We start from the raw sequence: 17164 nt of genomic DNA, 5'->3' as shown, positions 1-17164 counted from the left end.
CAGAGTTGAATACAGTCTAACAGGAGAGAGGGGATGGAAGAAGCATTTTTCTCTAATAAGATACATTACAAAGTTTCTTATATTTACTTTTAATACTTATCCATGCAAAGTTTATTGAAAGTGCCTATTTAACCCTTCATAGTGGTGACAAGGTGATGTAATGCTCTCTGTATTGACCCGCTGAGCGCATGACTATTTATCTTTTCATTTTAGGGTTTTGATCAGAGCTGGGCTGTTTTCCCAGAGGCACACACACATAGTTACTTCCTCACTTTGTTGCCTGTCTAGTCACTGCCTAGCACAGGACCTGCTCCTCTCTCCTATGCACTGAACAGGCTGGCACTGTGCTAGGGGAAGACTTATACACTACCCTACTATAGATGGCATGTGGGGGGGGAGGGGTTACTGAAAGAAAAAGCATCGGTGCAGCAAGGAAGAGGTTACACTAAGCACAGAGCTGCTGAGATAAAAAGGAAGCATTGATTAACCTTTCAGGGACATGGTAGATCTTTTGAGGAATGGATATGGCTTGCAGGTACACAGCGACACCGAATTACCGCTTTACATGGGGTTTGCATAGGACTGTAAGTAATCCCTAAATTAGCTGTGACACAATGCAAAGTGTTGAAGAACCCATTCAGCTCTGCTACACCCGTGTCTCATTACTGATGTACTACAATTGTGTTATTTTTTTATTTATTTATGTATTTTTTTTATTTTATCTTTTTTGCTTACAGACTTCGATAGACTAGAGTTTTGCCCAAAGGAAACACAACTTAAGTAAGTATAAACATTTATTTAATTCACTTGGAAATATAATTTGGTTTAAAAAAAAAAAAAAAAAAAACTTTCAGTTTTGGCTCAAAATTGATAAAAAAACAAACAAAATAAGTAACTTATCCTATACTGATCCTCCACCGCACTGGTTTTCCCTCCATAGTCGATAAATTTTCGTATCTCTGTATTGTAAGTGTATTGCGGCCCCAAAAAGCGATGCACAACTGGCACTCCAGACCGTAGGGCAGTGTTTCCCAAGCAGTGTGCCTCCAGCTGTTGCAAAACTACAACTACCAGCATGCCCGGACAGCCAACGGCTGTCCGGGCATGCTGGGAGTTGTAGTTTTGCAACAGCTGGAGGAACACTGCTTGGGAAACACTACCGTAGAGAATGCCATTTTATATGGCACACCTTGCTTCTGGTGGAGTGGTCTGCCCTTCATGGAGTCAGGGGGCACACTTTAGGCCCCCACTATAAGTCTATAGGGGTTATCCAGGAATAGAAAAAATAGAGACTCAGAGCAAATTTTTTCCAAAAACAGCGCCACACCTCTTCTCAGGTTGTGTGTGGCATTACAACTTGGCTCCATTCACATCTTTGAAACTGAGCTGCAATACCACACATAACCTGAGGATAGGGGTGGTGCTGTTTTTAAATTAATTTAATTTTTTTAAAGAAATAAGTTCTGTTTTTTCCCCCCCTGAAGAACCCCTTTAAGTTTCACCATACATAGTATTGTTCTCATTCTCTCTTTTTTTTTTTTAAGGTATTTCGAGAAGCAGTTTGCACTGGCTGAGAAGTGTAAGCTCCCCATGTTCCTGCACTGTAGGAACGCACACAAGGAGTTTTTAGGTACGTTTGAATCTTAAGAGCACTCCGGGGTATTCCATGAAAAAACTTTTTTTATATATATATCAACTGGCTCCAGAAAGTTAAACAGATTTGTAAATTACGTCTATTAAAAAAATCTTAATCCTTCCAATAATTATCAGCTGCTGAAGTTGAGTTGTTGTTTTCTGTCTGGCAACAGTGCTCTCTGCTGACATCTCTGCTTGTCTCGGGAACTGCACAGAGTAGAAGAGGTTTCTATGGGGATTTGCTTCTACTCTCGACAGTTTCCGAGACACGTGTCATCAGAGAGCACTTAGACAGAAAAGAACAACTTAACTTTAGCAGCTCATAAGTACTGAAAGGATTAAGATTTTTTAATAGAACTAATTTACAAATCTGTTTATCTTTCTGGAGCCAGTTGATATATAAAAAAAAGTTTTTTCCTGAATAACACCTGTAACTTTTTTTCCCTAAACTCTCCCAAGATGCCGGCATTTTATAAAAACAAACTTGACTTATCCTATTCCTCCGGTATCCCGCTCCTAGCCTCTGCAGCTATCCTCTACCTCCTTCCTGTAGTCGGCATTCTTGGCAAACTTAGAAAAAATAATTTATATTCCAGAATACTCCTTTAACGTGACCTGAATCACCGGAAAATGACCTATAGTTTTATATCTTTTTAAGAATTTTTGAGTGTTTTTTTTTATTTTTTTTTAATTTTCCATGTCAGTTCTAGAAATTAGAAAATTTCTAAGATTATTTTGGTGAGGATTCACTTCATATGGCCGTTGAATATTATCTGGGTTCAATGTTTGAGGATCGGGAACTCCTGTCGGAAGATAGGTGTCCCTTCTCCTGTACACTGAGCTGCGAGCCATAATCTGTATACAGTGTATGTCTCAGCACTTAGTGTACACCTGTTTTTTACATGAGTCCCTGCTTTTGTATGCAATTATCCCAAAACAAATCCCAAAATATTCAGATTTGGACGAATCCCGTTTTTTTTAATATTTTTTTTTTTTGTGAATTAGGGACTCCTGTCCTGTTAAAAAAAAAAATCCTGAAATATTGTAGTTTTCATTCTGGCCACCAGTCCTTATATTAAAATGACAGTTCCTGTTCTGTAGAGATTTTTTTTTTAGCAGTCTCCCCCATTATTTAACAGACAGGATTCCAGTGAAAGGTGACACCAGAAGATAAGACAGGATTTACCATTCACAATAGGTCTTCTCCCTACACAGTGACTTCTGCATGGGTTATAGAGCATGCCCACAACACTCCCCCATGCAGGTCAATGAGTCAGCTTGCAGACTACCGTTTTTCTTTTTTTTTTTGCTCCATGTGACTGCTGTAAAGCATATCTCTAAATGTTGTTAATAGAACTTCAGGCAAGATGGCTGCCCCCATAATCACATACAGAAAATAGATAAGAAAATCTACAATCGGAAATATAAACAGACAAGACAGAAAGAATATGTCTTAGTATGTGGTTTTTAGTTAAAAGAAATACCGTATTTTTCGCCCTATAGGACGCACCCAATTTATAGGTGCAAAATCTAAAAAAATAAAGATTTTGAACCCAATAGTGGTCTTCAACCTGTGGACCTCCAGATGTTGCAAAACTACAACTCCCAGCATGCCCGGACAACCGTTGGCTGTTCGGGCATGTTGGGAGTTGTAGTTTTGCAACATCTGGAGGTGCGCAGATTGAAGACCACTGCATAGGAGGTAAACTCACGTGTCCCCGCTGCTCCGGACCCGTCACCGCTTCCCTGGATGTCGCTCCATCGCTGTCCCCGTCGCTCCGGAACATCTCTGCTGCCGGCCGGGTATCCTCGCTCTCAGTCGCCGCCATCACGCCGTTACGCACACCGACGCACGTACGCGACGACGTGATGACGAGCAAGGAGAGCGCCGGCCATACAGGGGATCCCTGAACGGAGAAGACACCGAGGAGGCAGGTAAGGTCCCTCCCGGTGTCCTGTAAGCACTAACCCGGTTATTCAGTGGGGCTGTTCGGGACTGCCGCGGTGAAATTGCGGCGGTCCCGAACAGCCCGACTGAACAGCCAGGTTAATGTCACTTTCCCTTCAGACGCGGCGGGAAAGGGTTCGGTGATGTCCTGTATTAGCCGCGGGGCCCGGCCGTTGATGGCCGCAGGGACCGCCGCGATAGGTGTGTATTCGCCGTATAAGACGCACCGACTTTTCCCCCCCAGTTTTGGGGAAGAAAAAGTGCGACTTATACAGCGAAAAATACGGTAGGTGATAACATTCTCTTTAAAAAGTATTTATCATTTCAAAAGGATTTTTAAAAACCTGCATGATCTTGTTAGATTAACCCTTCGGAGTGGTACCAAGGTGATTTAGTGTTCTCACTGCTGTTATTGTAGGAAAGTAGAACGCTTGACCGTTCCGGACGCTGGTTCTCTGGACAGTAATCGACTAGGACATCTGGTATATTCCTTTTAAAGCTGGTTTATTGAGCAGATACACAGGCAACACGTTTCTGGTCCGGTACGGACCAGAAACGTGTTGCCTGTGTATCTGCTTAATAAACCAGCTTTAAAGGAATATACCAGATGTCTTAGTCGATTACTGTCCAGAGAACCAGCGTCCGGAACGGTCAAGTTTTCTATTTCCCTACCATTGATTCATACTGGGACAGCGAGGCTGCTTCCAGAGGACCGTGGCTGCGGGTCTGGAGTTTTTGAAAATGCTTTGAGCGCAACCCTACTTGTTGAGTGTATCTCTTTGTACCAATCTTGTCACTCATAAAACGGCCTTCACTAGGGGGCGCAAATTCCCCTTCTTTTTCTTGTGTCGCACTGCTGTTATTGACCTTTGAAAGTCCCCTTTATGTTGCACAGCTATATTTCATTTTTTGCATGGAGCAGGACCAGATCTGAGCTGTTTGCCAGTAGTACACACACAGGATTTCCTTCCTTAGTTGTCTAGCCAATCACAGCACAGTACTCAGTCCTTAATGAAATGCTGTGACATACTGCTGGTAAAAGTGCAGTGAAAAGGCAGGCTCTGTCCTGGGGGGAATATTTTACACAGTACAATACACTATAGACGGCATGTGGAGGGGAGAAGGGGTTAATGATGCACTGAGTTTTCAAGGCGCTGTGGGGGGCAGAAATGCAAGAAACATCATGAGCAATAAAGGCATCACACTAGCTGCTGACAAACTGAAGGGAGTGGGAGATAACATTGCAACTCTGTGGACATATAGCGATTTACACAAGGGACAGCTGTCCAGATGTTTATATAGATAGTTAGACATGAGAGGGAAGCCTTGATTCATCTTTGTAGATCATCTTAGTTACATAGTTTGTAATGGTGAAAAAAAAGGCAAGAGTCCATCAAGTTCAACCTAAAACCCTACAATTGACAGCTGCCCTAGTTATATATGAAAGGTAAGCATTGATTTACCTTAGTGGCTCCTGTTAGTTACATAGTTTGTAAGGGTGAAAAAAAAGACAAGAGTCCATCAAGTTCAACCTAAAACCCTACAATTGACAGCTGCCCTAGTTATATATGAAAGGTAAGCAGTGATTTACCTTTGTGGCTCCTGTTAGTTACATAGTTTGTAAGGTTGAAAAAAAAAAAGACAAGAGTCCATCCAGTTTAACCTGAAACCCTACTGTGTTAATCCAGGAAAAGGCAAAAAAACACCCATAAGAATGATGCCAAATGCCCCATACCGGGAGAGGGTGGGGGTGGGATGGGGTGGAATTCCTTCCCGACTCCAATATGCCATCAGAACAAGTCCCTGGATCAACATTCTGTACTTTAGCAGGCAGACTGTCTCAGCTTGCAGAAACATTCTATCCTTCAGGCTCTGTCTATCTCTTCCACAGAGCACATTGTCCTGTGTTTTGTCCTGGGTCTCCCTGTAACTAGAGACAGAGTTCCCCTGACAGCAGGCAGTGGGCAGCAGATTGTAAAAAAGGGAAACACCTAGTGGCCAAGACTTTACAGCTGTCTTCCTGGGGTAAGGAGTCATGTTTGGTCTATCGAGTGACAATCTGATAAAATAGGTATACTATATATTCCTCGGTGTAATCCGGTCACTCTTCCCGTTCATGTCAGTCCACGTATTCAGTGAGATAGACTGTCGGCACATTGGTTCATTTCAGCGTTGTATGTTGTCGTTCCTCGTATCCGACAGATAGTATTTTCTCGTTTTCTTTTATTATTTTCAGATATAATGCAGAGAAATCGGGAGCGCTGTGTGGGAGGAGTGGTGAGTATGTTATTTCCCATATTCACCGGATTTACCATTTCCCATATTCACCGGATTTTAATAATCTTGCTTGCTGTCAGTGAATACCAACATCCTTCTTTACATGTTGCAAAACTACAACTCTCAGCATGCCCGGACAGCCAACGGGTGTCCGGGCATGCTGGGAGTTGTAGTTTTGCAACAGCTGGAGGCATACTGGTTGGAAAACAGTGATTTAGTATGTGAACATGTACAGACCTAATACTCCTCACAGCTGGCAGTTTGTTACATTGTATAAGGGTAAATTCATGCAGGGTGGATTCATTGCTACGAGCTGGCATAGATTTTTCACTACAATTTATGCCAATTCCTGATGCCAATTCGTAAATGTGTCAGGCTTTATTTTTTTTTTATGGTTTTATGTTTTTTTTATGTCATAATTTTGACAAAAAACGCACAGTGTGTACACAGCCTTAGGCTACATGTTACGTACTGTAGTTGGTGCTACTGTGCTATAGTTAATATACTGGGTATGACTCCCTAGCCATAGAAATTGTGGCAGCTCATAAAAATCGTTTTTGACTCAGTAGGAGGCGACAGTGAGCACAGAAGAAAGAGCACATAAAATCTGTGTTCTAGCCTAAAGGCATGACGGGAATAATACAAATTGGTATTTAGTAAAACCTGTGCAATGTCTTTACCGTGTAAGTTAGGGTTGATGTTTGGTCTAGTTCTATCGGTGGCAGTGTAATGAAGAAAACTGTGTCCCTGTAGCGGAATGTGACCCTTCACACAGGGACACCATTTTCTGCTTTACAGCCGGCTCCCTCTCACTCCCCAATTCTAACCCCTATCCCTAATCCTAACCCCTAATCCTAACCCCTAATCCTATCCCCTAATCCTATCCCCAATCCTAACCCCTAATCCTAACCCTAATCTTAACCCTATCCCCTAATCCTATCCCCTAATCCTATCCCCAATCCTAACCCCTAATCCTAAACCCTAATCCTAACATAATCTTAACCCTATGCCCTAATCCTAACCCTAATCCTAACCCCTAATCCTAACCCTAGTCCTATCCCCTAATCCTAACCCTAATCCTAACCGTAATCTTAACCCTATCCCCTAATCCTAACCCCTAATCCTATCCCCCTAAATTTAACCGTAATCCTATCCCCCTAATCCTAACCCTAATTTTAACCCTAATCCTATCCCTTAACCCTAACCTTAACCCCTAATCCTAACCCTAGTCTTAACCCCAATGCTATCCCTAATCTTTACCCTAACCCTAACTGTAATCTTAACCCCATCCCCTAATCCTAACCCTTAACCCTAATGCCCGGGTCCAGCCCTTACAGCGATCAGCCCTGAGAAGGGCTGAGAGCGCCAAGCTCAGGTTACATTCGGCTACGGGTTGCAGTTTTTTTCTCCACTTCAACGGCACTATAGTGGACTGTACATATATAGCACATATGCCGGTTGCACTATGTGTGTAGTTGTTGGTATGAACTTGGCGATTTTAAATTTTAGGTTCATTCATTTGATGGCACAAAAGAAGACGCGGAGGCCATAATCGGCTTAGATCTCTATATCGGCATTAATGGCTGGTAAGAAGGAATTTGTTACTGAAGCGAAGGGGTTGTCCAGTTTGGGGTGCGTTCACGATCATTACTTTTACATCCGTCTAAACAGATTGTGAAATCACTGTAAAATCGGATTAATTCTGATGCTCAAAATTTAAATTGGATGTCCCCAAAAATCGTATCTCGTAAAGGGGTATTTCAGTGGAAAACATTTTCTTTTTTTAAATCAACTGGTGCCAGAAAGTTATACAGATTTTTTTAATTACTTCTATTTAAATATCTTCATCCTTACAGTACTTATCAGCTGCTGTATACTACAGAGGAAGTTGTGTAGTTATATCCAGTCTGACCACAGTGCTCACTGCTGCCACCTCTGTCCATGTCAGGAGCTGTCTGGAGCAGAAGAGGTTTGCTATAGGGAGTTGTTCCTTCTATGGACAGTTCCTGACATGGACAGAGGTGTCAGCAGAGAGCACTGTGGTCAGACAGAAAGGAAATTCAAAAAGAAAAGAACTTCCTCTGTAGTATACAGCAGCTGATGAGTACTGGAAGGATTAATATTTTTAAATAGAAATAATTTACAAATCTGTTTAACTTTCTGCCACCAGTTGATAAAAAAAGTTTTCCACCGGAGTACCCCTTTAAGGGGGCGATTCCCAGCGCCCAGGCTGCAAAAAGTAACAAAACAAACTTTAACTCCTCTTTCACCTGTTGCACCGATATCAGTGTCCCGCTCCTCCGGTAGCGGTCTTCTTCCTGCTTCCTGGGGAGGATGGGTCATACTGCGCTCAGTGTATTGCTGGCCGCAGTGATGTCCCACCCTGGCCGGTGATAGGCCTGGGCCCCGCCTTCTCCCCGCTGCCCGGGCTCCTTACATGACAGTGCGCTCAGCCTATCACCGGCCGAGGGGGGACATCGCTGCGGCCAGCAATGCGCTGAGCGCAGTATGACTCATCCTCCCCAGGAAGCAGGAAGAAGACCGGTACCGGAGGACTGAGACACCTATATCGGCACAATGGGGAATGTTGGAAGGTTAGTTAAAGTTTGTTTTGTTACTTTTTGCAGCCTGGGCACAAGGGATTATAAAAAATGTCGATTTCCTTTAATGGGGAAGGAGGTGTTTTCCTCAGTTCAGGATCCTCACCATTCTGCCTCAGTCCTGTTTTTACTTCTTCTCTTTTAGTTCCTTAAAAACAGAGTCCAACCTGGAGGTGCTGAAGTCCATACCCAGCGAGAGGCTGATGATAGAGACAGGTAGGCACCAAGACTATACCCGGTCCCCAGGTATTAAGGTGTCCCTGTCATTTCAGAAAACTTGTGCTATGTCACAGACACACGTCAAAAGTTTTAGTTGGTCACGGTCTCAGTGCTGAGATCCCCAGCGATCAGAAGAACAGGCGGCTCGCAACTTTCTCATCCTTAAAGGGGTACTCCGCTGCTCAGCGTTTGGAACAAACTGTTCCGAACGCTGGAGCCGGCAGCTCGTGACGCCATAGCCCCGCCCCCTCAATGCAAGTCTATGGGAGGGGGCGTGACGGATGTCACGCCCCCTCCCATAGATTTGCATTGAGGGGTGTGACATTAAGAGGGGGCGGGGCTATGGCATCACGAGCTGCCGGCTCCAGCGTTCGGAACAGTTTGTTCCAAATGCTGAGCAGCGGAGTACCCCTTTTAGCTGTATAGACTTATAATGGGGCCGTCCAGTAAAGCAGGATGGAGACTTCTGTAATCCGCTTGTTATCCTGATCGGTAGGTGTCCGAGCACTGAGACCCCCAACCGACCAAAACTTTTGACGTGTCAAAAATGTTTAGAAATGACCAAGACTCATTAAAGTTAAAAAGAGTACCTGTCATACCCTACATAAAAAAAGATATTAAAAAAAAAAGTTATATGTTACTCAGTACCTAATCCTGAACATATAGGGGGAGATTCATCAAAACCTGTCCAGAAGAAAAGTTGACCAGTTACCCATAGCAACCAATCAGATCGCTGCTTTCATTTTTCACAGGCCTTTTCAAAAATGAAAGAAGCGATCTGATTGGTTGCTATGGGCAACTGGTCATCTTCTCTTCTGCGCAGGTTTTGATCAATCTCCCCTTATGTTTCCAGAACCTCTCAGTAGTGCAGCCTCGTGCTTTAGGCCTGTAACTCAAAACAATCAGATTTCCTCAAAGAATTAAAGATATTAAAATCTAGTTTTCAGTTTAATGCGTTTGTCCAGTGCTAGAAAAACACAGCTTCTGTTTTTTTTTGCAAAAACAGCACCACTCTTGTCCACAGGTTGTGTGTAGTAATGCAGCTAGGTCCCATTCACTACAATGGAGCCGAGCTGCAATACCAGACACAACCTGTGGACAGGAGTGGCGCTGCTTTTGAAAAAAAAAAAAAAGCATTTTTCTAATACTGAACAACCCGTTTAGATGTAGAGACATTGTAGACTGGAGTACACAGGGTATGAGGTTATCCTTACAGATGTATGATGCCGCTGTCCTGTTTTTTTTTTTCTTCCATCAGATGCCCCATGGTGCGGGGTGAAAAATACTCATGCCGGCTCCAAGTACGTGAAAACCACATTCCCTACTAAAAAGAAGTGGGAGTCAGGACACTGTCTGAAAGACAGGAACGAGCCCTGCCACATTGTGTGAGTATCGGACACGGTCTTTCGTAGATGTAATGTCCATCGATGACTTTATACATCCCCTTATGTACCTGTATGGGGGGCGTTTATACTGTCAAAAGATGTTACACAAAAAATGGCATAATGTGCTGGTGGCATACATTTTGTGTAGACGTTTTCTAAAGGCGGACCCTCCGAGGATCATGTGATCTCTGTGGGTCTAGGAGCTAAAGCCCCAATGATCAGATGAAGGGGTACTCTGCCAAAGGATAGGGGATAAGATGTCTGATCGTGGGTGTCCCGCAGCTTGGACCCCGCAATCTCTGTGCAGCACCCAGCGTTAGTTTAGAACGCTGGGTGGCGGCGGCAGGGGTTGTGATGTCACGACCACGCCCCCTTGTGATGTCACAACCACACCCCCTTAATGCAAGTCTATGGGAGGGGGCTTGTCAGTCGCTGTTTTTTCTTTACTGTGCCCTAAAACTTTGTTTTTTTTCAGGTTTAAGCGTTAGGGTTTTTAACCCTTGCCTTATTTTCTTTGCCCAGTATGATTATTTTGCTTTGCTGGTGATTTTATAAATTTTATTAGTTTGCCCATTTTGGGGCGGGGTTTTATGCTCTAGGACATCTGAGACCTATTTAAGGCTGCTCAGTGCAGGCTGTTGGTCTCCTACAGCGGTAGTGCTTTGTCTATTTGCCAAGTGCTACTTTCCTTGGATTCTGCTATTTAGCTTGTCCTTCTGCTATAGCTTTCTGCTATTTCTGCTAGCGACGTTTGTTGCTTTTTCATTTGCTTTCCTTGTGGTAAAGCTTATCTTTCTCTTGGGTTAATATTTTTTTTCCTATTCTCCCCTTCCCATATTTTTAGCTGCTCTTATCTTTTCAGAGCATGTCATCTGCTTACAGTTCCCATGAGGCGCCAACAAAAAAGACCACCTCTAAATGGAAGCATTCACAGTGCCATGATTGCCGGGCACTGTTAGAGGACAGTTATCAGTTCTCTCGCTGTCCTTCTTGCTGTGCCAGAACTCAGGCCCAGCAGGAACCAACCATCCAAGATATGGTCGTCTGGGTCAAAGATTTTGTGTCCTTCAACATGGACATGATGGGAGCCTCCATTGAAGGATTAAAACCATTGGTGACCACTAAGCGTGCAAGACCATCTTCGCCACCGAGGTCCATGGAGGTGTCTTGGGAAGCAGCCTGTGAAGATTCTCAATCCTCATCCTCTGAAGAGGAAAATAAATTTCAATATCTATTCTTTCCTGAGAAAACTCAGCGGCTGCGTAAGTCTATCAGGTCGGGGGACCATGATACCGACAGGGATGAAGCCTCTACATCTGCCTCTAAAGGGCCTAGGGCTTTTAAAGCAGATGATTCCCTCTTGTCTTTAATGAAGACTGAGTGGAAAAAGCCAGAGAAAGGTCCCGTGCTTACTAAATGCTTTAAAAGCACATTTCCCTTACAGGAAGACCAAGTTTCTTCCTGGGGACCTATTCCAAAGGTGGATTTGGCCATCTCGAATTTATCTAAGCGGACCATGGTTCCCTCTGATGATGGCTCTATCTTTTAGGATCCCATGGACCGTAAGGCCGATTGCGCTTTTAGGCGCTCTTATTCTACTGCCTCGGCCTCCGATTCTGTGGCGATAGCATCTGAGGTGGCAACATTTCTGAGAAATAGATTTTCTCAGATTCAGTCTGACCTAGACCAAGGGATTTCTAGGGATGACATTTTGGGCTCTTGTAAAACGGCTAGTTTGGCTATAGATTTCCTCTGCGATGCCGCCCCTCAGCAGCTGAAGCTTGCTTCTAAATCTATCTTCCTTTCTTCTGCGGGTCGTCGCCCCTTGTGGCTTAAACCTTGGAGGTCTGATACCTCTTTTAAACACACTCTGTGTGCTATAGCTTATGAGCCTGGCATTCTCTTTGGGTCTGAAATTGACCGTATAATGGATGGGTTGTCTGATAGGAAAGCTTCCTCAGCAGCCCTTTCGCGGTCGAGGCAAAAGGTATGGAGCGGGGTCAGGCTCCCAAACCAAAACCCAAAGACAACGGGCGCTAGACGCTCCAGGGGTTCCAAGGGCGGAAAGTCCTCGGCACTCTGACTACAGGCCACCTCGAGGCTCTTAGATAATTGCTAGTGCTCCCACTCTGTCCCAACTCCCTTGTCCTTCTCTTCCAGTAGGCAGTCGCCTTCAACATTTCCTAAATGCCTGGAGAACACTCACCCTTGGGTCCTCCAGGTCATTTCGGAAGGGTTCAGAGTGGAATTGGAGAATATTCCTCCAGACAAGTTTGTAAGAAACCAGGACCTTCAAACAAACAGAACATTTTGGAAGCTTATATTCTGGAATATCTCCAGAAAGGTACCCTCTCAAGAGCAAGGGTCTGGCATTTATTCTCCAGTGTTCCTGGTTCCCAAAGTTACAGGAGATTTAAGGATGATTATAGACCTAAGGTTCTTCAACCGGCAGACAGAAGCGTTTCCGTATGGGAATGATTCAGTCAGTTATCAATCTTCTCATGCCAGGGGATTTCCTGGCAACCTTGGACCTCAAGGATGCTTATCTTCATATCCCCATCCACCCTGGGTCCAGAAGATTAACCCCTTAACGACGCAGGACATAAATGTACGTCCTGGTGAGCTGGTACTTAACGCACCAGGACGTACATTTATGTCCTATGCATAACCGCGAGCATCGGAGCTCCCGTAATGGCGGACATCCACGATCGCGCGGATATCCACCATTAACCCCTCAGATGCCGTGATCAATACAGATCACGGCATCTGCAGCATCGCGGTACTTTGAATGAATGATCGGATCACCCGCAGCGCTGCTGCAGGGATCCGATCATCCAGCATGGCAGCCGGAGGTCCCCTCGCCTGCCTCCACTGCCTTCACGGCATCTTCTGCTCTGGTCTGCGATCAAGCAGACCAGAGAAGATGATGACCGATAATACTGATCAGTGCTATGTCCTATGCATAGCACTAAACAGTATTAGCAATCGAATGATTGCTATAAATAGTCCCCTATGGGGATTATTAAAGTGTAAAAATAAAAGTAAAAAAAATTTGAAAACCCCCCTCCCCCCAATAAAAATGTAAATTGTCCCCTTTTCCCTATTTCACCCACAAAAAGTATAAAGAAAAATGTTTTTTATATACATATTTGGTATCACCGCGTGCGTAAATATCCCAACTATTAAAATAAAATGTTAATGATACTGTACGGTGAACGGCGTGAACGTAAAAAAAAAAAAAGTCAAAAATAGCTGCTTTTTTATAACATTTTATTCCCCAAAAATGTATAAAGAAAGTTGAATGAAAATATAAAAGAGTTATGATTTTTTGAAGGCGAGGAGGAAAAAACGAAAACGTAAAAATAAAATTGTCTGAGTCCTTAAGGATCGCTGTTGAAGTTCAGGGAGTTCAGTTTGTTGCCCTTGCGTTTGGAATTTCTTTGGCCCCACACACATTTACCAAGGTAGTAGTTTCCGTGGTCGCCGCTCTGAGACTTCAGAGACTGTATATAGTCCCTTACCTAGATGACTGGCTTCTCAAAACCTCCTCTCAAGCAATCCTGTCCCAACACATTCAGACAGCTGTGTCCTTTCTCCATCAACTAGGCTGGATAATCAATTGGAACAAGTCCAATTGCCAACCAGCCACGTCCGTGAAATTCCTAGGATTTCTGATAGATTCCGTGACAATGACTATTCATCTGCCTCCGGAAAGAAAGCTACGGGTTCAGGACACAGCCCGATCTCTCTTAGTTCCCAAGCGAGTAACTCTCCGCTATCTAATGAGAATGTTGGGACTTATGTCTGCAACTGCGGAGGCGGTATCTTGGGCTTTATGGCACCTACCTCCGTGTCAGTCGGAGGTATTAGCCAAGTGGGATCACAAGTCCAGTCCTCTCTGAGATGGTGGGATCACCTTCAGGACGGCAAATCCCTGATCCAACCCGTTTGGATCATACTTACCACATAAGCATCCCTTGTAGGTTGGGGAGCGCATCTTCTCAACATAAAAGGCCAAGGGACTTGGTCTCCTCAGGAGAAGACATTATCTTTGAATCTCCTAGAGATTCGGGCTAACAGATTGGCCCTGTTTCACTTTGCCACTTATATTCAGGGCAAGGCAGTGAGAGTTCAGTCAGACAGCATGACGGCTGTTCTATACATCAAAAAACAAGGAGACACGAGGTCACAAAGTCTCCTGAGAGAGATAGGTGTGATTCTGGATTGGGCAGAGTTGAACCTCACCGACTTATCGGCCGTTCATATGTGGGGTACTCACAATGTAATAGCAGACTGCCTGAGCAGAGGCCTTCCAACTGGAGAGTGGTCTCTCCATCCGGAAATCATCAGACAGATCACACTCAGGTGGGCCATGCCAAAGATCGGTCTCATGGCAACAAGGTTCAATGCCAAGGTGGAGATTATGTTCCCTTTACAGGGAGGACTATCCCTTGGCGGTAGACGCTCTGTCAATTCCATGGGGGTTCAGGCTGGCCTACATCTTCCCTCCTATTTCCTTGATTCCAAGGGTATTGATGAAAATCAGGTAGGACCAAGCATCAGTCATAGCCATCATTCCATATTGGCCCAAAAGAGCTTGGTTCACCCAACTCATTCAGATGGTCAGGGTCAGTTTTGGAGGCTTCCCCCCAGAGCAAGCAATAGTGTCAGGGACACTCACAGCTGCTCCAACATTCAGATGTTTAACCTGACAGCCTGGAGGTTGGTCGGTCCATTCAAATTGTAGAAGGGCTGTCGGGGTCAGTCTAGAGAACTTTGTCGCACTCCAGATCTGAAGCTACAACAAGATCATATGGAAGAATATGGGACATTTTCTCATCCTGGTGTCGGCTACGCCAACTGTCTCCGAAGAATCCTACCACTCCTGCTGTTCTGCAATTCCTGCAAGATGGATTGGACAAGGGATTATCTCCTTCCACCCTAAGAGTGCAAGTATCTGCTATTTCGGCTTTTCTCAGTAAGTCTCTTTCTCAAGACCCCTTAGTCAGAAGGTTCCTAAAGGGAGCCTCTAGCATTAAACCTACAATCATTCAACCTATCCCTGAATGGAATTTATCCGTCGTGTTCTGGGGGTTATCATCTCCCCTCTTTGAGCCTTTAGAGGAGTTGGATCTAAAATTCCTTACTCTGTTACCTTTTTGTTGGAAATCACTTCTGTAAAACGAGTCAGAGAACTCCAAGCCTTTTCTGCCTATGAGCCTTATATTAAGTTTTTGTGCACTTTTATTGCCAAAGTGCCAACATTTACTAATATCAACCAGGTTATTTCTCTCTGTGTTAGCTCCGGTCCCCTCCTCGGGAGAAGATAGAGCCCTTTGTACCCTCGACCTCTCGAGATGTCTTAGGATTTACCTGGATTGATCCAAGGAATTCTATAGGGATGAAAACCTTCTTATCGTTTTCTCTAGTGTCCGGAAGGGACACAAGGCTTCCAAACCAACTATTAGTCGCTGGATCAAGGAAACTATTCGGGACTCTCATGTTTCTCAGGGTCTGGAGCCCCTGAATTTGTTAAAGCTGCTCACTCTTTTAGAGCAGTAGCTAATTATTTTTCAGAAAAAAAGCTCGATTCCTTTGGAACTTATTTGTAAGTCAGCTTCTTGGAGTTCTCACTCCACCTTTATCTAACACTATAGAGTGGATTCTAGAATAGCTAGCTATTCCTCATTTGGGCGGTCGGTGGGTCTTATCCTCCACCAGGCATGAGTGCCCTCCCATGGGGGTATCTGCTTGCTAATTCATCTATGCCACTGGTTAGGACGTAAGGAATCGTTCATTTTTAAAGTTAATTCTTTCCCCTTTGTCCTAACTGTGGCACAACAATCCCTCCCTTTTATTACTGTATTTTTTCCTTTTAATTGTAATTACACAAGGGGGCTGGGTTCTTTCCCACTGGGAGGGTCTAATTCAAATTAATTATGAGGTTGTCAATAAAATTTCCATCGGTCCTAACTAGTCCATGGGGGGGGGGGGGGGGCGGATGGAATACCCCCTCTGTGCCACTGTTAGGATGTAGGGAAAACAAATTATCGTTAGATATTAAAGATTCTCTTTTATCCTGTTCTGCTGAGCTCTGCCCCCACATGTAATGCTTCTAGCACAGTGTTTCCCAACCAGGGTGCCTCCAGCTGTTGCAGAACTTCAACTCCCAGCATGCCAGGACAGCCAAAGGCTATCTGGGCATGCTGGGAGATTTAGTTTTACAACAGCTGGAGGCACCCTGGTTGGGAAACACTGATCCAGCAGATACAGAACAGGTCCTGATTGGGCAGTCACTGAGTAGCAGGGATCTCCACACACAACAGCAGTGACTGCCTGACCAGGACCTGCTCTGTATCTGCTACATGCCTGAGGTGTAGGACCTGTGATGATGTCACAATCATGTGACTGAGCAGGAGAAGGGAATGTAGCTGAAGGACCTGCGATGATGATGATCATGTGATAGATCAGAGTGGGCGGAGCTCAGCAGTAGGGACAGATAACTCACGAACAGGACCACGTAGGGGGTGAAGGAAAAACAATGTTGGAATCAGCATCATCTGCACTATTACCCTGTACCAGCAGATTAGTGTGGATGATTTTGGTGACAGATTCCCTTTAAAGGGGTACTCCGCCCCTAGACATCTTATCCCCTATCCAAAGGATAGAGGAGGAGAAGATGTCAGATCGCCGGGGTCCTGCCCCTGGGGACCTCCGGGATCTACCATGCAGCACCCACCTTTAGCGGCTTCCGGAACCGCTGGATGTCCTCAGGCTGAGTCCATCTCGACCACGAGGACTGAGAATAGTGACGTCACGGCCACGAGACTGGACAATTATCATTACAGCAATACGGATTCTGAATCTGTATGGTAAAGTATAGAACTATAAGTGACTGTCTATATTATATTGCAGGCAAGTACTGGAGATTATGGCGGCTATTAGAGAAGAGGAACCTGAGGAGCTGGCAAAAACGCTCTACAACAACACAACCAAAGTGTTTTTCCCTGATGCGTAGAGACACTTATGGATATAATGTAATATAGGAAATTATGCTAATAAATAAGACAATGATACAGAAGACTCCTGTGAAATAATCT

The 17164-nt window shown here is 44.5% G+C and overlaps 1 protein-coding gene across 3 annotated transcripts in view; it reads left to right on the top strand.

Moving 5' to 3' along the window:
* The window catches only part of TATDN1 (TatD DNase domain containing 1), a 23636-nt gene extending 6472 nt beyond the window's left edge, over positions 1–17164 (top strand). For all 3 annotated transcript variants that reach the window (XM_056522723.1, XM_056522722.1, XM_056522721.1), the window contains exons 6-12: positions 738–780; positions 1545–1630; positions 5820–5860; positions 7370–7446; positions 8606–8676; positions 9938–10064; positions 16980–17164. In XM_056522723.1, coding sequence (XP_056378698.1) covers positions 738–780; positions 1545–1630; positions 5820–5860; positions 7370–7446; positions 8606–8676; positions 9938–10064; positions 16980–17082 — 548 coding nt within the window. In that variant the 3' untranslated portion in view covers positions 17083–17164. The remainder of the gene's footprint in view (positions 1–737; positions 781–1544; positions 1631–5819; positions 5861–7369; positions 7447–8605; positions 8677–9937; positions 10065–16979) is intronic.

The sequence above is a fragment of the Hyla sarda genome, chromosome 5, assembly GCF_029499605.1.
Source record: "Hyla sarda isolate aHylSar1 chromosome 5, aHylSar1.hap1, whole genome shotgun sequence".
NCBI classification, from domain to species: Eukaryota; Metazoa; Chordata; class Amphibia; order Anura; family Hylidae; genus Hyla; species Hyla sarda.
This window is presented reverse-complemented; position numbering and strand designations above follow the sequence as displayed.